Below are 23,814 nucleotides of genomic sequence, written 5' to 3' on the forward strand. Positions count from 1 at the left end.
GTTATTATATATAGCAAAATCTATAATGCTTTCTTGAAAAGTGTTGTAGTATTGTAGTCATTATACAATGCTTTATTGAAAACTGCTATCATATATAGCCATTCTATTTTGTTTTTCTAAGAAATTAAACAAGTAAAAATATTGATCGGAACCCGAACTATATGATTAGTTCATTTATGTTTTTGTACCATGAAATAGTAGGAACCATACTAAACCTAGTTGTTTTGTTCAGTTTTGTTTCTTATTTCCTCTTAAAACAGAATCAAACTACACTTTTACATCAATGTGGATGATTATCCTGTTTACAGAGATACTAGTGTTGGAATTCTCAATAGTAATCATGCAAGTTGAACCAAAATTTCTAATCACATTATCTGCTCTACATTTTGTGTCACTCCCTCTATTCAATGTGGTAACTGGTCTATAGAAAATTAAGTTAATTCAAATTGTGATACAAATAATGTTTTTCCCTGAATAACAGTGAGAAGAATAGCATGATCACCATGCACAGTGGTAAATCTTGAGCTAAGATTATGCACAGTGACATGTAATTTGCAAGATGATGGAATTTGAAAAGGTTGTTTTTTCCATTATGCAATTCTTCCTATAGACAACTAATGTGACAGATCATGTTTTTCCCTCGACTGGAGATTCACCTTTTTTTAATTCAGGATAAAGCTTCATGAATCTACTCTTTCTGCAAATAAAAGAATATTTCATAGTAAATAAAACTTGACACAAGCATGATAGATAACATAGAAAAGGTGGTTTCGGCTATCCACTCAAAAAACTAACTAGAATGCATGAAAATGAGCACTAAAGTAACAACATTTGCCTAATCAACAAATATTCCCATTCCCGTTCTTAGATGATGGAATGACACAAAGGAATCAAAGAAATCAAAGCCAGATCTATGCTACATCTCAATGCACTAAAGGCAAAGATAACAAGATGAGGGGTGATTTCATCATAATATTCTCATACCTGTCATTTCAAAAACTTCAATGTTGGTTGACCAAAAATAGGTCCAAATATTAAATCTGGTTAAATTCTTATACTTCCTTTTATCTGCATATTAGAAAGCATAATGAAGCTAAAACAAATACAGCAACGAAATGTCTCTTGAGCAAAATCTTGATTATAAGATGAAACTAATAATTATAACTACAAAAGAGCAAATGAGAGAGCCCACCAAGGAATCACTGTCCTCTTGAAATTGCATCTTCCATCTCGCTATGAGACGAAGGAAACAACTCTATGTAACGGCTACCGAGTGTCATCCTATCCTTTGCCATTGCTGCCTTTGATTCTTCAGCATTTTCAAATTCTACATAAGCCTCTCCAGAAGGTCGACACTCCAAATTCATTATGATATGAATAGAATCCTCTGGCAGCACAAAATCCTTGAAGAAGTCCATTATGTCATCCTTACTAGCAGAAAATGGCAGTCCCCTCAGTCGCAATACCCCTGTATGCTCAGCTGAATCTTTTCCTTCATGATATAATTTTGCACGGGAAGCACTTTGACGCGGTGAACCACCTCTTGCATCTGAAACCTCATTTGCAATTGCCTTATAATATTCCTGCCTCTTACTTCTGAAAACCTCAACATATCTTCTACCTATGTTGTGCCGGTTTCTTTGAAGAGCATAGTCAACTTGAAGAATATACCCCAGAACACAGAAGGCTTCCCCAGAGAACTTGCCACCTTTGTGAACAAAAAGAACATCAACTATGTCAAGACCATGGAAGAACTCAGCCACATCAATTTCAGTACAATCAAAAGGAAGGCCTCGCAGTCGTACAACAGGAAAAGGCGGAGGAGGAGGAGGTTGGTTGACATATCCATATGGAGATGAGTTGTACATAAAACTGGAACCAGGGGAACCATAGAATGAAGATCCTGGATCAATAGTCCGCTGGCGTTTTGGAGCCATTTCACGCCCATCACCAACATCAGCATATTTTCTACAATTTTCACCGATAACCAGAATGGAAATCAAGAAGCTCGTAATAAGTAACAAATGTGTAAATTTAAGCTTTTCACCTCAACTTTAAATTTCAGTTAAATCAAAAAAAGATACATAATTCGTAAAAGAAAAGAGTCCTATCACAAAGCAATCACATTTGAAATAAAGGTTGAATGTTGTGGAAAAAAACAGCTTCTTATTACACTAGCTGTGCTAGATAAATCTAGTAGCAAATCAAAACTGAAGCTAAGGTATTCATTGCATCATAGACAGTGTAAAAAAGGGTAAGAAATTTATTGAGATGAAGAAAACAAATTACAAAGAGGAATGATCATAAGGAATCCTCCTTAACGAAAGGACATTCTCTCTAATGCATTCATTTCTAATCCTATATTATCTTGTTGAAATTTATTCTCATTTTTACTATATGAAGTTTATTCTCTTGTTGAAATTTTTTCACCCAACATTCAGTATCATATAACATTGTGGGTCTTATAGTTGTGCGGTAAAACCTTTCCTTATGCTTGAGTGACACATTTCTATTACTTACATGACACCTGAAGCACTGCACTGTTTATCCACTCTACTTGAACATCAAGGTTTACATAAACGTCAATTTCTCCATTATGTTGAATGATTAACCCAAGATACTAAAATTTAGTGACTTGTGGTATGGTATAATCTCTAATCTTTACCTCCGCACATACCCCATCTACTTCGACTTATATGAAACCACATGATTCTAAAGGTTGTCTATATATTTGTAACCTCTCATTTAATTTATCTATTGAGTCTCTAACTAGGACAATATCATCTGCAAGCATGCATTGTAGTGTCAGTTCTTGGATATGATCAGTAGGTACATCCAAGACTAATGTGAACAAGTAGGGACTCAATGTTAACTCTTAATATAGTCATATAGAAATAGGAAAATCTTCTAAAACTCAACGGGCGAAATACTTTTTTTTTCTAGAGCTTTCCACAATACCTCACTAGACACCTTATCATAAATCTTCTCTAAATCAATAAAAATCGACTTGCGAGACAACTAAAGTTTTGCTCTCCTAAGACCTTTCAAGCCTAAACAGATATATTATTTGGTTCAATCGTTTTGTCATTCTCCATCCTTTTCAAAGTTTCTTTTACCTCTAACTTCCAAATTTTACAATAAATCTATAATTTTGATCCTTCACTTCAATGTTACCCACTAAAAAATAACACAAGAAATATCACAGTACTGCATATTGCTTCTTACATTAGCGTTATACTTTGTCAGGGAAAAGAAGAGTACCAAAATTATGACAAAAAGGTCTTTTCAGTATTTTTATGAATTCAAAATGGGAAACCTATGAAGCACCAATACTTCAATAACTTTTATGTATCCATACCCAATACATACTTTCTGATACTTCATCAATACGTACCCATAGCGTATCAAAATTATTTTTTTTGAAAAATAAACAATTTATAAATCTGATACTTTCTTGATACTCTCCAATACTCTTAAATTGTTTTCTCAATACCTTATAGACACTCAAACTACCATACAATAATATTCTAAGAGAGAAAAGCATAACATAATGAATTAAATATAAGAGAGAAGCATAATATTCAATCTATTAAGTAGACATGTAGCAAGAGAAAAAAGACAACATGCATATTGCATAGAGAATGAATAGGAAATGCATATGCATAATATTGATAATTCATTAAATGGGATTGATATTGTTCCTATTTGTCGACACTAAACAATGATTTCTTATGACAATATGAATTTCATTTTTTATTTAGTAATGTCTAATAGATATGTTCTTTATATGGAAATTCATAACAATAATTATATCTTTATTATTTTTATGGATTTTATATACATATTTTACATACGTATCTCAAACGTATTGTATCCTGAATTTTCAAGAAAAAACATATTGACGTATCGAATACGTATCGTATCAAATACTCATATCTGATGCTTCATAATGGGAAACAAATGAAGATATGAATAACATGATGACACTGGTCTAATTTTCCCATTCCTTGACATCATTTTCATCTAGCAAATATAGTTATCTAAATGATTGTCAGGTTTTGGGAGGATGCCCTTGTAGGAAATGTCCCTTTCCTAAAGGCTTTTCCTAGTCTGCAAGATCCTTCTACATTTCAAAATCCCCTCACAAAAATTTATTCTACTCAGGAGCCTCATTTAAAATGGGATTTCCACTTCCACAAATGTTAGGGAAGATCAAATGTTAAATCCATGGGGTAGAGTAAGATAAATATGGCCTCTACAAGAATAAAAAGGACAACATATGAAAGAAGACATCATTTATATATAAAACACATAAGACTTGTTTAGGATGTTTTTCCTCACATATTCAGAATGATGACAATCTCATCCCAAACAACAGAAAACTCACATTTGATCGTTTGCAACAGGCGAAAGAATAGATGTAAAAATTAAAAGTAATATGGGGTAAATTTTGTCATGGCATTAAGCATGTTAGTTTGTGCAATAATGCCAGTGATTCCATCCAGCAGACAATAGAATGGGAAGAATTATGAGCCAGTGAGCCAAATTGTTTAGGCTTAAAAATTAATTATACTAAAATGATTTTTCCATAAGTGTCAAAATGGTTTTCTTTTATCAAAATAATCACTTTTTTGTGAACAAATACTTAAACAAATAGGGCTGCATATTTTATGATAAACAAAGAGATAATACGCAAGTAATTAGATGAAATAAGTATAAAGCAAAACCGAATAAGAGCAACAAAACTATAAGGGATACAAACTAATCTAAAAACATGTCTTCTATAATCTCTTATGGGCCAACATCTCTTAAGAAGACAGCTATGACTCTGAACTCCACTTGGTTTCAACATAGCAACGACAACTAAAGCAATCAAGCCCTGATCCCATGAGGTTGGGTTGGCTACATAGATCGATTAATACCATAATATTCTATCATATATCAGGTTCATGGAGACATGGACAAAACTTTGATATCTAACTTTTCTAATCGTTTCGCGTTTTTTCTAAAGCAAATAATCAGTACACTGGTTACAGCACACTGAACAAATATTCATCTAAAGCAATGATTGTTAAGAATAAAGGATTTACCCATTTCCGGCATTCAATTTCATTACAGTTATAAACGCTATCATATCATTTATCTGAATTCTGAAAAGGTTATAACATCAGCAATCCCTAACAAGACATACCTGTTTGAATTATTTTTTAACACTAATAACATTATATCACAATGACACCACACATCACTAGAATAGACAAAAGAAATATCCTTATAACTTTTATCTTCTATATTGATCTAATTTTAATTATAATTCATCCCAAATTTAACAAAAGAAAAAGGGGAAATAGTTCAAATTAATTAAAGAAATTAACCAATAAACAAAGGGAAAAAATAGAATGATAATAGTTCTTAGTCTAAAAAATTATTGAGAATGTAAAAAACAGAGTCATACAGTTGTAGCGGGAAATAAACAGAACAAAAAAATAAAAAGTAAAGCAAAGTATGAATTAAAGCCATGATTTGCATAAGTATGAAGAGAAATAGAAAAAACCCCAAAATCTGGATGGAAGACCTAAGAAAAAAAAATAAATGGAAAAATATAGAAAGAGTGTGTTGGTTACCCTCTGAAGAACATCGTAGAAACGAAGAGAGGGTTGATGTTTGTGTGAAGATGTTGGATTGTAACAATCAAAAAGCTTTCTGCGAACCCGAACGACCAAGTCGCTGCTTCGTACTCTTCTATGTATTTTTCTTATTTACACACCCAACTAATTTATTAAATTATAAGACGTGTCATATGTTAGGTTAAATTTCCGACGGGTGTTGGTTCAACTGGTATATTGATTTCGATTTCCCTTGAACAAGGTTCATGTTCAAACATTGTGGATGAAAAAAATATTCGCTGTAAGAGTTAGTCCCACGTACCTATGAATGTTCCCGACTCGGAGAGGATTGTCTCTAGTGCGATGATACTTGTAGAAATCAAACAAAATAGGTTTGGTTAAATTCTAACAAGGGTATAGTGTAAGACCTATTGAATCCTAGAATTACAACAAAAAAAAGTTAAGAGTTCGATTTTTAGGAGTAACATTTGTTGGGAGAGATAACATGAACTTCAAATAAGATTGTTACTTAGCCAAAATGGTGGGGAAATACCCTGGACAACACTAAAAAATACTAACAACTTTGTAGAGTTTGTGATCATTTTAGACACTTTTTATTACATCCAGACTTTTTAGCCCGGCCCGGTCGGGCTATGTGAAAATCGGGCTCGGACCGGACTTACCTGGGTGGGCTCGGGCTACCCGTTTTCCCTTATTTTTTAATCTTTTTGGAACCTTTGGCTTGGTAATAAGCGTTAGGTAAAAATTATTTTACAAAACAACTTATAATAAAAAATAGATAATAAATATTATGTTATGAACTTTGAATAAAAAATAGAGTAATGTCTATACCATAAATATTTATAATTACAAATAATATAAAATTAAACATTATATTATTTTTCCTATTTTGCATAATATTCTTGCTCAATAAAAAATAATGTTTCAAATCAAATTAGAAGACATTAAACCATCTAGATTTCATTGTTTCTTTCTTAATTGTGTATCTAATTAGATTTAACTTCTACAACAAAAACACAATAAAAAAAGTAATTTTTGTAACAAAACTAAAGGACAACATAATTTTTCCCGTAGAGAACTTCACACAACCAAATTTAATATAATAGTTCATAATAAAAGGGTTAATAAAGAACATAATAATATTTTTTATAGTGTCTAAAAGTTTATATATTATAGTGAAGTCCAAATTATATTGTGTTATTGAGTAAGAATCAAATAAAGATGAGATATTTAACAAATGAGTTATGTTAAAAATTATATATGTGGATATCTTAACTAAAAAATAAGACATTAGATCTATAAGTTTGGTTATATTGAGCATATGAAATGTGTTAAAAAAGTAATATATTAATATCAAATTATAAATAGATTAAATAAGTTAATATTTAAATAATTTTCTTAATATTATGCGGGCCAGTCCGCCACAACCCGCAACCTACTTTGGGTGAGTTTAGGCTATAATTTGATATGCATAAATTGTATCCAAGTTTTTTAGTCCGGCCAGATTTAGCCCGAACTCGATGTGGGTTAACCCGAATCCGTTCGGGTAGCCCATTTTGACACATCTAGTTAGAGGCATCCAATGCCAGTATGCCATAAATGCAAATTGATTATGCTATTATGATCGAATAAGAATCACATGTCCTACAAAAAAATCACGCTCTTAACCAATAAAATTTCAACCAATATTATAAAAATGTTAGTTTATGTTTTTATAACTTTTATTTTAAATTAAGTATTACTTTTTAATTGAATTGTGACACAGAAAAAATATCAAATGATAGAACGGATCATGATTGGTCATATTTATGCTAAAATATTGATTATATTATAATTTAATGTATTAAAATACATGATAAGTTAACTTGCATTAAAGATTATTCTATTATATTATTTTCTGTGGAAAATTTTCATACTCATGACCCCTATAAATATCATAGTTTTAAAGTTTTTATAGTACTGTTACTAGATTATTATCTTATTATATTTGGGTTTTCTAACATTATAAGGAGTATGAGTTTCAACCTTGTTGAACACGCATTGTGAGACTCATACATTATATGGAGTATTAGTAATTATTATAATTAGATAGAAGTAATATATCTCCATATTTTTAACTGAAATAAAACAAAAAGTTAATAATGTGCATTTTTTTATTTCAAGTACATTGTTTGTTTATTCCAATTTAATTGAGTTTAACATAGATAAATTGAAATTCCTCCGTTCAAAATGATCCAACCCCTATTCAGTTAAAACTATAAATATAGACATTTTTAAATTTAATTAGCGATCAGTCCAATTGAAACTCTTAATTTAGTTCAGTCCAGTCCTCACCATCTAATTAAACTCTTACTTGGTAGGGATTCTCACATATCATTTTTTTTTAGCTGAGTCATTCTTTATCATGCTAATGTTGATTTCGTGATAAGTGTCTCATTCTTCTCTCCACGTATGTTCTTACTTCCCCAACCACATCAACAAATATAGATATTGCTTACTCTAAAAGCATTTCTTCAAATTTGTTTCCTCCACTAACAAGATATTAGTCTAATAGTGTAAGATCTCATTAGATTTCCAGGATTACCAAAAGGTCAATGACTCAATTCCTAAATGTATCATTTGTTGGGAGGAGCAAACATACACCTTAAAGAAAATAGTTCCTAACTCAAAAGCGTGAGGGAATATCATTGGTAGTACCGAAAAACTCTGTTTCGTCGAATACATTTTTGACAGTTAATAAAAAATTAATATATCACTTTTACTCTATTTATGACTATTAGGATTTTTTTATAGATATCAAAATTTTATTATATTTACTTTATAATTATTTATGAACTAATTTCTTAAAAACAATAATGAATTGAGGACCAACTATTGTAATGTTAGTGTAAAAATGATATTAAAAATAGTGAGAAACTAATTTTATTTTTTTTAAATGGAAGTTATAAGTTTTGATATAGAAAATTGTTGTAGAAACTGTAAAATCAAATCTCACTCCAATTTTGTTTCTAACATCAACAAATTAAAATTAATATCTCTCCAACTATGAACAGATCAAGATTGTTATTTGGTACTTTCTATTGTAATATTTGAAAGTGTTAATAAGATGAAATTATAGGCTTAATACTTTAAGAGTTTGAGTCAATATATGATATTAAACTCATTTATCTTGGTTCACTTTTCCATAAAAAATACTTTACTCCATAGATGGAAATCTTCCCTTGTTTGGAATCCTCAATCCTCAAAAGTGGTATTAGAGTTTAACGTTCGATGACTCGAACAAGTATGGAAGCAACAGATAGATCCATGCGTCAAACTTCTTGCTAACAAAAAGGTAATATAACATGTTCTATTGATGACAAGTCAAACTAACGATAATGCAAGTATATAGTAAGTTGACCTCTAGGTGTCTCATGCATCTAAGACTCATGAATAGAAAGACTTCTACCCGAGAGTGACCATTTACAAATGATTCCTACTTGAGAGTTGAAATTGTTTGAATTTATTATATGTGAGTATAAATGAAAAAGTCATACATTAGAAAAATATATATATATATATGCAAATGGACTTATAGATATAACATAAAGTTTTAGATTAAGATATTGTATCAAACTCAGTTATATTGTTTTGGTCCATGAGTAAATATACTATATTGTTTATACTTCCAAACTCTTACACATTCTAGAAGAACAACTATAAAAATCATTTAAAATCTAAATTATTGTATCGTCTACACATATCATTTTTTTTAGGCAAACGTTAGTATGTGAATATTTTATAACGAATAAGATTTGAACCATTAATGTCACTCTACTCTTTAAAGTCTATACCCTAACTACGTTATGATACCCTATCAATATCATTCAAAATTATACAGTTTCACATAATGTTGTTAACTAACACCACCCTCCTCCTTCCTTAAAAAATTAAATCACCCCTCTCTTATCCATTTTTAACCATGTGATGAGAAAACCAAGATAGAATAAAAACTTAGATAGAGATGGGGGAACCATTAAATGTGATTTAATTAAATAGACCTATGATGATACCTTTTTTCTATATAGAGTAAATTACACTGACACCCCCTGAGTTTTAGTGAAATTACACAAACCACCTCTCACTTTTCTACACCTACGCAAACCTCCCCTACTTTTTAACTTTCATTACATTGATCACCCCTGCATAAGAAATAAGTGTAATTTTTTAAACAAAAAATGTGATAAATGCAATCAAGTTAAACAAAACATGATATATTGTGGAGACACGTCCAAATTATATATGAGTCAATATTTCTTTATTATTTTTGGTTCGTTACACTATATTATAAGAGCGATTTAAACAATATTTCTTTAGAATTGTTGATGCATTTTGTAACAAAAAATAATAAAGATACATTGATTTGTATATTATTTAGACTTGTCTACACAATATATCATGTTTTGTTTAACTTAATTGCATTTATCACATTTTTTGTTTAAAAGATTACACTTATTTCTTATGCAGGGGTGGTCAATGCAACGAAAGTATAAAAACTAGGGGATATTTGTGTAGGTGTAGAAAAGTGAGGGGTAGTTTGTGTAATTTCACTAAAACTCAGGGGGTGTCAGTGTAATTTACTCTTCTATATATTAAGAGTGTGATAGATTCATAGTTCTTTTCTATTTTCAAGTTGTTCCTACAAGTTTTTTTTGTTTAAAATAGTTCATTTAAGTTATTTCCAAATTGGTCACATAAATTCTTTGTTTATTACTTTTATCTTAAAACTCATTTTTAAATGAGAATATTTTCAAGATCTTTTCATTTTTAAATTCAGTAACACCAAAATTAGGAAATTTAGTTGAAAACTGAGAAACATGAATCTAATAATTTTGCCTAAAAATTATAATAAATCAAACAAGCATTATTTGGTCCTAATAGAAAAATCCTTCTTTGGCTTAATGTTGTAAATATGTATGTGGAAAGTGAGAGCCGTGAACTTTAATCATTAAATCTTATTCACATTATTATGAATGTAATATATATGAATTGACAGTAAAAATTTATATATAATCAAAATGTATTATCTACCATTTATTTATATTATTTTTACTTAAAAATTAATGATAATTAAAAATAAACGTTATATAATACAGACAGTATAAAAAACTTTTACATTATCTATATATACATATTTTCTCTAAGAACATTCAGGCACATGGCTTTCTTTAACTGGACAATCACTGTATTACTTTTCATCTTGAAATCAATATATCATTGCATGATCTGGATTACAAGGCCACAAATAAGAAGGCATTTCATGAGGGGGTTGACCACGGCCATTCTGATATTGTTATTGGGTTTGTAGTTTAGCTACGATGGAATTTTTACCTTAAAATGAGAATTGTTTCATTATATATTATCCCACACATTCTACCACCAACCCTGGGACAGTGAAGTAGGTTGACCCATTTTCTAAAATGTGCTAAGAAAGTTAAGCCTGAGTTGACCAATAAACCCGTTTAAATAATAAAAAATAAAAGGAAAAAAGTTATTAAAAAAATAATTTCTTACAAATATGTCAAATTAGGTAATTTCAAATCTAGTATAGAAGTCCAATTATTTGTACAATTAGACTGTTAAATCTCCTCATCTTTTTGTAAAGAGCTAATTTCTTTTGGGGTGTGTAACTATCCCTCCCAACAAGTGTGCCCCAAAAATCAAAACATTGACGTTTTCAGTCGTTCTAAGTATCTAACGGAGCCTTACACCACTAGACCAACACTTTGTTGGTGATGCAATCACATTTAAATACATAACATCTCTATCTTAAAATATGAGATAACTCAATAGCCACATATGTTATTCGTATGATTTAAAGACTGCAAAAATGAAATTGGAGAAGTTGCCACTGTATTTTTTCATTTTCAAGAATAGAGTATAAAATTCTTGAGTAACAAGCATATCTAAGTGGGCTACAAGAGTTTTATCTTCTATGATCCTTACAGACACAAGATAAAGTAATTTAAGAACCAGAGGAAAAATGTTTATAACGCATGGATTAATGCCAGAAACATCCTCAATTGCTACCCTTTGAAATGCCGTTTACACAGAAAATTTCACTATTTGTCAATATGCCAGAACAAGAATAAAGTTGAAACAAATTCTAGAATTGGCATTTACTAACTACTATTCATATCATACAACACTAAGGCATGTAAATCTACCTTGATCATCCGATTTATAAAAAATAATACACAATGTATGCTATGAGATTTTGAAGATAACCTGCAGGAGTGCATATCCAAAAGCTCTCACACTGCTCTGACTGGTTAAAAAGAAAAACTACAGCAATTTGATATCCCTGTAAAGGGGAACATAAAAAGAGCATGCATCAATTCGGCAGTTAGAACAGCATTACCATCTTGTGAATAAACTTTATGGGAAATGTAACATTGGTAGACTCATAGAAGGTATGGCGAACCACTATAGGTGAAAGAAAAAACTTTGAAGAATGTCCATTGGAACATACCATATTGAAAGCTGATGATGCATAAGGCAAGATTCCACATATATGTATGGTGAGAGAATACAAAACAAACTAAGTTCTATCAATATCCCTCGGCTTTGCCTGCGCCTAAGGGTTTGGAACAGAGGACTTGGTAACATTTAGCCATCACCAAAAGTCATAATCTGCCTAATTGCAATTCTTGCACGAAGCTGCATCAACAGAAGAAAGTTTACAAATCCACTTGAAGGAAAGTACAGGAAAAAAATCCAAGTCTGGGATGAAGATTAAAAGACCTTCACATCCATGCAAGAATCATTGAACATCTTCTTTATTTTAGAAATTATGCCAAGACTACGTAGGGTTACAATCCGACCAAATGCACCGGGACTCTCGGGAAATGTGAGATTCGTTATGACCCAAATAGCAGCTGTGCGCAACTGATTCTCATTACTCTGCAAAAACTGTTTGAAGAAAGATTGAGACCCACTCTCTGCTTGTGGAAAAAGTAGTTGCATTACAGCTTCCTTATGAAATTCATTTCCACTTGCAATATTGCTGAGTACATACAACCCCTACATGGAATATAAAACAAATAATGATCACCTCAAAGAAAAATGATTAAAACAAATTGATCAATTTTCTTTTAATATAATAATCATATTAGTTAGTGATTTCTAGCAAGATATTGACAACTGGAAAAAAGGACGGGGAGAAAACACAAATTACAGCCAACACAAATGTAGCTCAATTGGTACCAACTCCAGTCTCTAAACTAGGGTGTTACAATGGTATATTATATCCTTCCCTGGCCTGCCTATTCCCTTCCCCTGCTCTACCTAGGTTTTTGCACCTCCCATATACCCAAAAAAAGTAATAAATTTTTTTACAACACATATATATTAGAACAGGGAAATCTACATCTTCACTCTAGACAGAGCAATAGGTAGTTTTAAAAGTTAATTCCAACCTGTATTCCAATTTCAACTTTTGAATAGTTTCGCAATTGCCTTCCAACAGCATCCAGTATGATACCATCTTCAGCAAATGCATATTCAACAGAGTACACACATCCGTCAACAAAATTACGAACAAGGGCCAGAGCTTGTTCTTGAACAGAAGGCTCAGGGTCTGCAGAATATTACACAATCAAAGACAACTTAATTGGTAGCTACTATGAACCAGAAAAAACATGAGGTATAATTACCACAGATAAGGCTAGCCATTGAAGATGCTGTCAACTCCACAAACAGTACTTCCTTGCACATCTTATCAGTTAGGAATACCATGTTCCTCAAGGCCCGTACAGCATTTAGCCTTAAAGAAGAATCCATTGCCTTTGACAATCGCACAAGCTCTTTAATGCCTCCACAATGCATGAATGTGGACTTATGCGGCATAAAGTCAACGACTATGTTGCTTATGGCAGCAAGGGCTGCAACCTGGAAGATAAAACAGAAAAATGTCTGCATTACTACACTTTAACAAGATTAATGAGCCTATATCTGTTTAATTATGGTTAATGAGTATTACATTTTCAGAAAAGAAAATAAAATTAAGTGACGGAGAGAAAAGGGCATTACAACTTGACTCAAATTAAACATAAGCTTCTAATTATGATTAATAATAACAAATGGGATAATTATATCATATATAGCCTTTGTGATAACCTCATTTAATGTAACATATAATATGGGTCTAATGAGAGGACAGCTTCTAACAATGACCAATGATAGTATAACATATAATGCCTTTACGACAACCTCTTCAATGCAAGATCTAACACTTTTAATGCAACACATCATTTTTACAACATCTTTTTTGTTCAAAAACATGTCAGTTCTTCTTGCTAAACATTATTTTTAATGTAATTCAGAAAAGTTGTATGAGATTAACATCCAAATTATCATCAGAACAGCATACAAATAGTCACATATAAATTTATACTAGCATATATTTAATAAAAAAAAATATTGTATCCCTCAGATTCTCAAGTTTAGAATCCAATTCTTTAGTATGATAGGCAGACTCTATTTTGTAACCCTAGCAACTACTCGATTGAACTTAAACATGAGAAATATGAACATTATACATACAATAACATACCTGAACAGAAGTAGAAAGATCAGAAAGAAGCCGAACCAAAGGAAAGACAATCCTTTCATTCATAAAACAACCTGCACTCAAGTTCTGAACGGAGTTTTATGAGAATTAAGCAGTATATAGGGAGAAATTATTGGATGACCCGGACCAATGGTGCAAAACAAATCTTTATCGTTGATTTTGAATTAACTCATAATCTTAACTCACTAATGCATGATAAACAATAAAAATGTGTTCAGGACTATCCAAAATTTCTCATATATAGCATAAAAAACTTCAGTTGCCAGATGTCATTTCATGTTACAGACCTTGATTGAGTGAGAGACACTTCTTAAGCAAATGCAAGCTGCGGTGCGCACACTGGCATCGTCGTGAGTTAAGGCCTCAACTACTATATTCAAGACCTGCATTCGCAAAAGTAGGACAAAGGTCATCTATCAGGAAGAAACACAGTTTAGCACTTATTCAAACTTGATCGAAATTTGGGATGGTATAAGACATAATGTCAACAGCAACAAATGTCCAAAATCACTACCATCTTAAATAATTAAATCCAATACCATAACACCTTATCAACAATCCATTAAAGGGGAAAAGGATTCCAATCATTATGGAAGACTTTAAGGTACAATACAACCATCAGTTGCAACTTGCAATATAAATTAGCTTACTAGAAGGCAAAAGTGATATTTATTTTGGTATGACCAAGGTATGCCCTCACTCTATGGGTAAAGAACTAATCTCTTTCGGGGTATGTGGCTGCCCCTCTCAACAAGTGTCCATCCAGGAATCGAACTTTTGACTTTTGACCTTTGACCTAGTACAATATCTGGTGATCTAGTGGGGCCTTACACCACTAGACCAAAGCCTCACTGGTTAGTTGCAACTTGCAATATAAATTATCTTATTTGCAGGCAAAGGTGATATGTCATATAAGAAAACATAAGCAAAGGCTATATTTACATGAAATTTTCCTTAGACAAGACCTGAATAAGTTTTGCTAGTAAGAAAGTAAGATGAGCTGGTTGAACTTAAAAACTACTTCCATTTTAAAAAAAAAAATTGTCAATCAAAATTGTTCTCCAAAACAATGTGGCACACAGACATGCATGCAACTGCAAATAAACACAGGCAACTAAGACACCAAAAACAGTCATAGTAACCTGCACTGCAAAATAAAAACAATCACATAATCCAAAATGGCAAGACGTCACAGCAAAAAGAGAGATAATAATGATGATGATGATGATGATGATAATAATAATAATAAATAATAACAAGTTAGAACATTGTAAGATATTAGCAACCCAAAACTCTCTAACATACTGAATGAATTCCTATAGAAATTTCTAACTGCAGCTTTTTCTTTATGACTTTCATGTCTTGTTTTGCATGAACAAAGATAATCATGCACATGTCAACAAAAATGGGTGCTAGCAACATATATAAGACATTTAGAGTCCATGAAACAACAGACCTGCAATGAAAGAAAACTCGACCTGCAGCACTCCAATTTTGAGCAAAGATCAGCCAAGGCCAAAAACACCCCTTCGAGCCGTTTGGGTTGTAAAGGACGCTTTTGCAAGAGACTATGGAACTTACCAATAGCATTTGCATCAAATGCTAACTTCTGCAAATCTTTCTTCTTTGCAATTAAGCTTGAGAAAGCAAAAGAAGCTTCATCCCCAACTGGACCAGAATCATCAAGGAGCTCAAGCAAAACGTGTATCAATTTCTTTTTAATCCCTGTGGCTTGAAGATGTGAAGAAGAAGAATTCATTACACAAATCAAGAACAAGCAGGCCAGCAACCTGGTCCGAGCATATCTATCCTTAGTTAATTGAATTACAGAACTTAAAGCTCTTCCACAGTGAAGGTCCACAAATTTAGACACAGCTTCTGGGTTGTTTTTAATAATTGCAGGTAAGGAATCTAAACTACCATCTCGCTGACTTAGAGAACCACCAAGAAGGCTAGTAAGTTTCTCCAAAACACCAGCATAGCATAATATATTTTGTTCAGCACTTGTCTCGCAAGAATGAATAACAATGCCAATACCTAGTAAACTAAGATTTTCTTTCTCACTATCCAACAGTGACAGAAGAAACTGCATGTCCTCCTGTTTAAAAAAATCATACTTAGGGGCTACTTTTGATTGATAAATCATTCGTAAAGAACGTGCAGCAGAATCCACAACCTGAAATGAACAGAGAGAGGTTACTAGATGGCATTCCAAATGAAAGTAGCATTAAACAATAAGATAAATAACAAATATGAAAATCTTTTCCTATTATATCTTTCCAACAAAGCACTGCAATTACTTCACTGCATCAAATTTCAATCCCCTTCCATTTCGGCTCCAACCAACCATGCATTTCCCTAACCCGGAGTCCCATATTCGTCATTAAATAAGAAATACAATAAGTTTTGTCTGTCGCTCGAGTTACAGGTATTCCAAAAAACAATAAGCATTCTGTCCACCAACAGGACAGAATGTACCAACACTTCATTATTTCATTAATTTATAATAAAAAACATTCAAAGATCCTTCATACAATTCAGCAGAAGGAAAATATTTTAATATCCAAAACTTTAAGGAAAGAGAGTGAGTTTGGCGCAACTGTAAGGTTGTTGCTTAGTTACCATGAGGTCACGGGTTCAAATCCTAAAAACAATCTCTCTGCTTGCAGGATAAGGTTGTGTTGTCACTGTTGTGTACATCTACCCTCACCAGATCCCACTAAATGGAGCTTTGTGCACCAGGCCCGCCCTTTATCCAAAACTTTAAGAAAGTGAACTAGAAGTCTAGAACATAGTTACATGGTTCCTTCATTTAGCCTATGTACCGCATACCGGGTTCGGCATACCGAGTTCCATATAAAAGAAGTCTTTGTAATAATAATGCAAAAAGTAAAACCAGGTAATGCGCATTGCAACCAGTACTGCGAAGCATGTAACTATGCTCTAGAACCAAAAAGCAGGAATGACACAACCAAGACCATAATTGAACTTCGGAAAAGGTAATTCAATTTTAAAGAAGCACTTAGCAGAAAGCTTTACAGGACTCACCAAATGAAGCAAAATCAAAATAACAGTTACAGGTATTTCATTTCCAGTTTTCATTGGATTATGATTAAGAAAAACCAAATTGTGGATCAATCAATCTACATTTCATCCAAAAACTTAAAAGAATAGCACAAATCACACAACACAGTGATAATCCTACAAGTTCTGAACAGGTATCAATTTCTGGTAAACAAAAGAAGAAGAAAACAAAAAACAACAACAAAAGAGATAAGCGGTTATGATAAATGGATATGACCTTTTCATCGGAAGAAGAGAGGAACCTAATCAAATGAGGTAGGGCTCCGGCATCAAGAACGGCGGAGACTCCGGCGTCAACACCGCAGGCGAAGCTGCCAAGGGCGACGACGGACTGGACAATGAGGTCGGATGTAGATTCGGAGCCAGCAAGTACGGCGGCAACGGCGGGGACTGCGCCGAGCTTGATGTAGGAGAGCTTCTTGGTGCGGTTACCGATGATCTGGTTCTTGACCTCTCGAACTGCTTTGAGCTTGATTTCGCTGTCGGAGGAGGACAAGCGGTCCAAGATGTGATCGGAAGGAAGGTTCGCGGCGGAGGGAGTTGGCATAGCGGCGGCGGAAGTGACGGTCGGCGGAAGTGGAAGAAGTTTATGCAATGCGGAGGAAGAGAAAGGAAGCTCCGCGTTCCACAACCCACTATGGAAGAGAGAGAAAGAAGAAGAGGGAGATGGAGTTTTTTTGTTTTTGTATTTTTTTTTATTGTTTTTGTATTTTATTATTTGCTATTATTACATTGGATGAAAAGTTTTTAACTTTTTTATTTTAAAGTAATTATTTACCACCACAAAATGTGTTGTATTTAATTTCATTTATGATAGTCTATTAAAAAATATTATATTCAGAGTTCTTTTTTGTAATATCGAGAGTATTTCTTATTCTTTTGATGAAGGAATTAGTCTATTTAGGGGTTCGTAGTTGTTATTCTCAATAAATATTGTTCCCAAGAATCGAATATTTAACATTTGGTCATACTGAGAATACGGAGGAACCCTACATCACTAGACTAACATTTTTTGTTGGTATTATATTGAGTTTGATTGTTGCTCAATAATATTTTAATAATGAATAATATTTTACTATGATTTCATAGTTGCTAAAATAAATGGATAATGTCTTGGATTTATTATTGCCTTCAATTTTTTTCCTATCCTTATAATCTAAAACAGATATGTGCCATGATCATTGACCAAGAAGACTCATCAATTCATCATTAAGCTATATACATAAAGAAAAAAACATATTACTCCAATCCTTTTTAGAAGACAATTTTAGATAATTTCATTGGTTTTAAAGAAGTTAATTAATATGTGTACTAGTATTAAATTTTTAACAGATAGATGTATTTTTGCAGAATTAACATTCATTGTTTAGACTCATTCTTTTTCCATTCAATTAATAATTTGTATATTCTTTTTCTTTATCTTTCCACTTAATAAGAGTAATTTTATAAAAGAATCAATTAACATACTAAAAAATAAGAGCATGATGAAAATCAATAAAATTATTATTCTTATATCATATATAAATGTTAAACAAATACCACAATAGCATATAATTGGATCCTATATACTTAAAGGAAAAAAGTTATATGGTATAAAAATTATACTATCCGATCCTTTTTATAGGTTCATTTTTTATAATTACACATGAATTAAGGAAATTAATTGATAAAGCTAGAAATATTAAATTTATAAACATATAGCTATTTTTTCTTTAAAATTAGCCTTTTGTTATTTAGAACCACATTGTTCTCCTCTTTCCACTCAATTAAAAATGGTATATTTGCAAGATAATCAATAAATATAATCAAAATTTGAAATACAAAAAATCATATAAAAGGGATCAAAATCAATTCTCAAAATAGCCAAATCAATTGTCAAGATAATCAATAAATACGAAAAAATGCTTCATTAGTTTTTAACATTGATAATACCAAAAGGGTTACCATAATAAATATAAAAATATCATATAAATATAAAAATAATCATACAAATTAATTAAAAGTTAAATTCATTTTTCCTTGTGACATAGTCATTGTAGTAATATTAGAGAGATTTAGGAATTCTATATCCAAGGTATAGCTATAAAAGAGAAATATGATGGGTGGTGTAATGAAAATGTACAAACATAAATAATATGTCTGAACGGAAAATATCACCCATCATACAACATATGTAGCTTCTTAACACTTTTTATTTTTCTGAAGAAAAAAATTAAATTACTGAGACGTAAATATTTAATAACTTGATATTCTTTTACCAGATGAAAGAATAACAAGCGTTATTCTAAATTGTGATGTTAGAATTTTTTTTGTAAGAATATAATATTTCGTTTTAATATCACACATTGAGTATTGAGATGAAATGGAATTAGAAAAACATAAGCTTTCAAGAAACATTATGTAATGAGGAAAAACTGGGAAATTATATAAATTGTTTCTCCTTTTTTATTGAACTTAATTTATATACATAAATTATATTGACTCTCCCTTTATGATAGACTAATATATTCTTTTAAACAAAAAAAATGAACTATGCATGTAATTAAGTTAAACTTTAAGGGGTTTTAGTATAATTTGAAATATTGCATATAGAATTTAATTACAAATCACTATATTGGTGTAGCGGGAGCTATTATTGTACAGCGTTGACTACAAATAATCAAATGAAGTTCCTTATTATGCCTACATCGTCAGGAGCATTGAGCTTGAACCAAGATATTATTAGAGGATTATAAGCTCTATCACACACATGAGCCAAGTGCCAATGAAGTATTTCTATTTAGTGGTACTTATATTTGGTGCACATTATAACAAGATACTTAAGTTCAATATATTGCATGGTCATTCTACGTTATTCCAATACTATACAATATGTGACTAATACAATGACATATTACAACATCCCAACATTCTCTATATTGATTTAAATATAAGAATAACTCGCTCCTTAGGAAATCTACACAAGAATCTCCACCTTGACGAATATCTCGTTCCACCTTGCTCAATGCATAATTCTCACTAACAACTCCTCCACATAAGATTTTGCTCCCCTTCAGCATAAGCCTTTCAGAGTATCATTGACGATGTTATGAAAAGTCTAACTCTCCAAACTTGTAGTGCAGTTTCACATACCACCATCTAATGGAACATGATGCCTATCTATCTATATACACCATAGTTCACCAACAATTGCCTTCTTCAATACTCAGTCAAAATGAACCATGAAGCTTCCTTGAAAAGCATTGGCCGCTACCACCATTGTTCATTCCGACAATCATAGTTTCAAAGAACTATCATACTCTATCATAAGGAATATACCCTTAATACACACCATGCATAAATGTCGACCGATGTCTGTGTCTATCATTGGCAATTTGGGCCATGTCCATGGGTCGCGCTCGCCTGCCCGCACATTTCGGGCACATAATGCATGAAAAATGTGATATCCGCCCTAAAATGTTCACCCAACATGCAATTTTCACTCATGGGCATTTTAAACGGGCGGACAGAGCGGCCCACAGGCATCAATGAATACTATAGTAAGAAATTTGATGGGTCAAGTATGACATGGGTAATTCACATTCTCACCATTCAAGTATAATATAGCAATTTTCCAAAATATAATATCTTACCAATTAACTACATGTCCAGTTTATGCAAAACAAGGTGTTATGTTTTGTGTTTTGAATCTCACTGTATCCATGTAATCTTAAGTATGATAACATCAATATTGCAATGTTTCAGCAGTGAAAAAAAAAATAAGAGACAATATATAATATCTTGCAATGTTCGATGTACTAGATCATTTTTATTTTATTTTTTAATTTAGGGCGGTCCACAAGCCCGCCCTATCCATGTTGAGGGCGTGTAGGGCATGATATTTCATGTCCTATTTAAAAATGGGCATGCTCATGCCCGTCCTAATTTTAGTGGGCATTGTATGGGCATGGGCAGAGCGGCCCTAATTGCCAATACTATTTGTGTCACACTCTTGGATCCAATCTAATATCCATGTCACATCTTACATATCTATGAATACTCGTGTTCATTTTACATCCAAGCCAACGTACATGTTACACCCTCCATCAAAGTCAGTCATTGTCTCTGTGATTTTTGTGGATGCACTAACAATTAACATTTTTCACTATGATGCCACATTCATACCATAAGGATACTTCACTACTCATATTAAATGAAATCATCTTCTCTAAAATCTAGAAAGATATGGACACATTTTTCTCAGAGTTTGACTTAGCACCTGATTTCTTAATGCATGAACTTTTGTGGTTCTGGATCTAACACACTTGTGGTCCCCCATCATGTTCACGTCATGTTTCTTTCTCTTTCAACTCATCTACTTTATCCATGTGCAATACCTTTGACATATCTTGTCCAACCAACATGCCTACACCATCTTTAGCTATAATCTAGCATCTTGGTTAGTATGAGTCATCTACCAATTGGCTCTAATATCAATTGTTGGTACAACAAAAACGATCGTTGCGCACGGTTAACAACAAGCAATCGAATAAAATGCATAGAATAAATAGAAGAAGAGAAAACAAGAGAATTTGTTAACAGAGTTCGGCTAATTTTGCCTACATTCTTGGGAACGTTGAACATATGCCAATATATTATTTGAGAATAATAATTGTAAACTCTAGCACGCCCATAAGCCCAAGTGTCCATGATGTGTTTCTATTTGGTGGTGCTTATATTTGGTACTATTATAACAAGAGACTTGACTTCAATACAAAATATTGGTCAATCTACTTCATCCTAATACTAAGCAATATGAGAATAATACAATGACATATTTCAAACATCCCAGCATACTATTCTCTTTTGCATATTTAAGCAGGGTATCCTTTAAAATATTAATATATTTTATAATAAGTCAAAATGAGTTTATACAAATTATTTAGTTTTTACTTTCCTTTATATTGTGTATCTGTTAGGCTAATAATTAATTGAAGACAATCTTAAGACAAATTAAAGGAAGGAAGTAAGATAATTTGCAGAAAAATATAATTCATTCATTCATTACTTGCCCTTCTAGGGTTCAATACATCCTTAAAATAGAGAAGATGGATGAAAATATCTAATTGTAGGCAATCTCCACCGTACAAATGGTGAACATCAAACATACTTGACAACCTGTTTTTTCAGCATAATTATTTAATGGAATTTGTAATCCTTATGCCAAATAGGCTTGGTTATCACTATTTTGGGCCTAGAAGTGTCATCTGGTTGGATCCTATCATTGCCCAACACAACAGGAGCAACCTTGTCCTCAAGGTTGGGTTTATGGGCTGAAGTGGGTGAAGGCATTGGTCCAACGGAGACTGGTAGGCCTCGTTCTGCAGAAAATGAAGAGCCACGGTTGTGAGTATTAAAATATCGAGTGGGTGTGGAAGACAGTTGTTGCCAACTGGTTGCCATAGGAACCGTGTTCTGCACAGCAGGTGGTAGCAGTCTCGGTTTCTGTGTTGAACCGTTGGATGGAAAGAGAGAACCGTTTGACTCCTCTTGGAAACCGTTGGATTTGGAGAGAGAAGTCTCCACCTCATTAATTGCTTTTTGTTGGTCCCTAGAATTTGAAAATAGAGGAGGTGTCGTGTGGGCTTGTGCAGCAGGAAAAGGACCAACTTTAATGACTTGTCCTTTTAAAGTTGGCACGTTGGATTCATCCAACGGTGATGATTGTGTTTCAACAATTAAAGATGGTACATCATGGAGAGTCTGATCATTAAGTGGGCACATGGGTTTTGGTTGTCCAACTCTTTCACTCCCAACTGAAGAGTGTCTTTCGTCCTCCTCTGGAACTCCATTGATGGTGAGTGCTCTTTGCATGTGTTTCCATTCATTTAAAATTTTGCCTTTGTTATCCAAAGACCGTGTCTTGTCTTCTCTGTTCATATCTTCCACTGTTATGTCTTCTTTTTGGCCCGGTGGGAGAGGAATATAATGGCTGACTGGATCACCAAGGAAACACCGGAGAAGCGAAACATGGAAGATCGGGTGAACTCTAGCTGACGGTGGTAGTGCGAGCTCATATGCAACTGGTCCAATACGTTTCACCACACAAAAAGGACCAAAGAATCGAGGGCTCAACTTGTGGGAGAGGCGTTTTGCGATGGTGACTTGTCGGTATGGCTGAAGCTTCAAAATGCCTCTCAAAGGTAACATCTCTCTGCCCTGTTTGTGATTGAGCTATCATTCGTTGTTTGGCTTTGAGCAAATTGTGCTTGAGTATTGTCATGATGCCACTTCTCTTTTTGAACAAATTTGTAACGCTGCCATGGTTACCCTGCTGATGCAAGACATTTGTGAGTGTTGGGGGTTCTCGGCCATACAATACTTCAGAGGAGACAAGCCCGTGGAAGAGTGCTTATTGGTGTTATACCAATACTCCGCCAAGGGAAGATGGCGGAACCATTTCTGTGGCTGGGAACCAGCAAAACACCTCAAGTATGTTTGTAAACACCTGTT

General features: G+C 32.8%; 2 protein-coding genes and 1 long non-coding RNA gene across 4 annotated transcripts; 1 reads left to right on the forward strand and 2 right to left on the reverse strand.

Moving 5' to 3' along the window:
- On the forward strand, positions 392-1,172 carry LOC109352373. Its single transcript, XR_002108358.1, has 2 exons — positions 392-860; positions 910-1,172. It is a non-coding gene; the product is annotated as an uncharacterized LOC109352373 (long non-coding RNA).
- Positions 893-5,770, reverse strand: LOC109352372 (heterogeneous nuclear ribonucleoprotein F-like). 2 transcript variants are annotated; one of them, XM_019594340.1, is made up of 3 exons: positions 5,625-5,770; positions 1,193-1,968; positions 893-1,068 (listed from the first exon to the last, which is right to left on the reverse strand). In XM_019594340.1, exons 1-2 carry the CDS (start codon positions 5,636-5,638, stop codon positions 1,200-1,202), a joined length of 783 nt encoding a protein of 260 aa, XP_019449885.1. In that variant the 5' UTR covers positions 5,639-5,770; the 3' UTR covers positions 893-1,068; positions 1,193-1,199. The 2 variants fall into 2 exon arrangements, with proteins under 2 accessions (XP_019449885.1, XP_019449884.1); XM_019594339.1 differs by having other exon boundaries at positions 893-1,968.
- LOC109352374 (armadillo repeat-containing protein 8-like) lies at positions 11,756-18,002 on the reverse strand. Its single transcript, XM_019594341.1, has 9 exons — positions 17,540-18,002; positions 15,695-16,414; positions 14,526-14,621; positions 14,221-14,304; positions 13,322-13,556; positions 13,085-13,245; positions 12,411-12,689; positions 12,139-12,326; positions 11,756-11,970 (listed from the first exon to the last, which is right to left on the reverse strand). The coding sequence occupies exons 1-8, from the start codon at positions 17,867-17,869 to the stop codon at positions 12,276-12,278; spliced, it is 1,956 nt and encodes a 651-aa protein (XP_019449886.1). The 5' UTR covers positions 17,870-18,002; the 3' UTR covers positions 11,756-11,970; positions 12,139-12,275.

The sequence above is a fragment of the Lupinus angustifolius genome, chromosome LG07 (genome assembly GCF_001865875.1).
Source record: "Lupinus angustifolius cultivar Tanjil chromosome LG07, LupAngTanjil_v1.0, whole genome shotgun sequence".
Classification (NCBI taxonomy): domain Eukaryota; kingdom Viridiplantae; phylum Streptophyta; class Magnoliopsida; order Fabales; family Fabaceae; genus Lupinus; species Lupinus angustifolius.

Coding starts and splice junctions, on each gene's coding strand:
- LOC109352374 (XM_019594341.1), bottom strand. CDS start 17,869: ATGCCAACTCCCTCCGCCGCGAACCTTCCTTCCGATCACATCTTGGAC. Junction 14,622..15,694: donor CGAGTTTTCTTTCATTGCAG/GTCTGTTGTTTC, acceptor TTGCGAATGCAG/GTCTTGAATATAGTAGTTGA. Junction 12,690..13,084: donor AAGTTGAAATTGGAATACAG/GTTGGAATTAAC, acceptor TATTCCATGTAG/GGGTTGTATGTACTCAGCAA.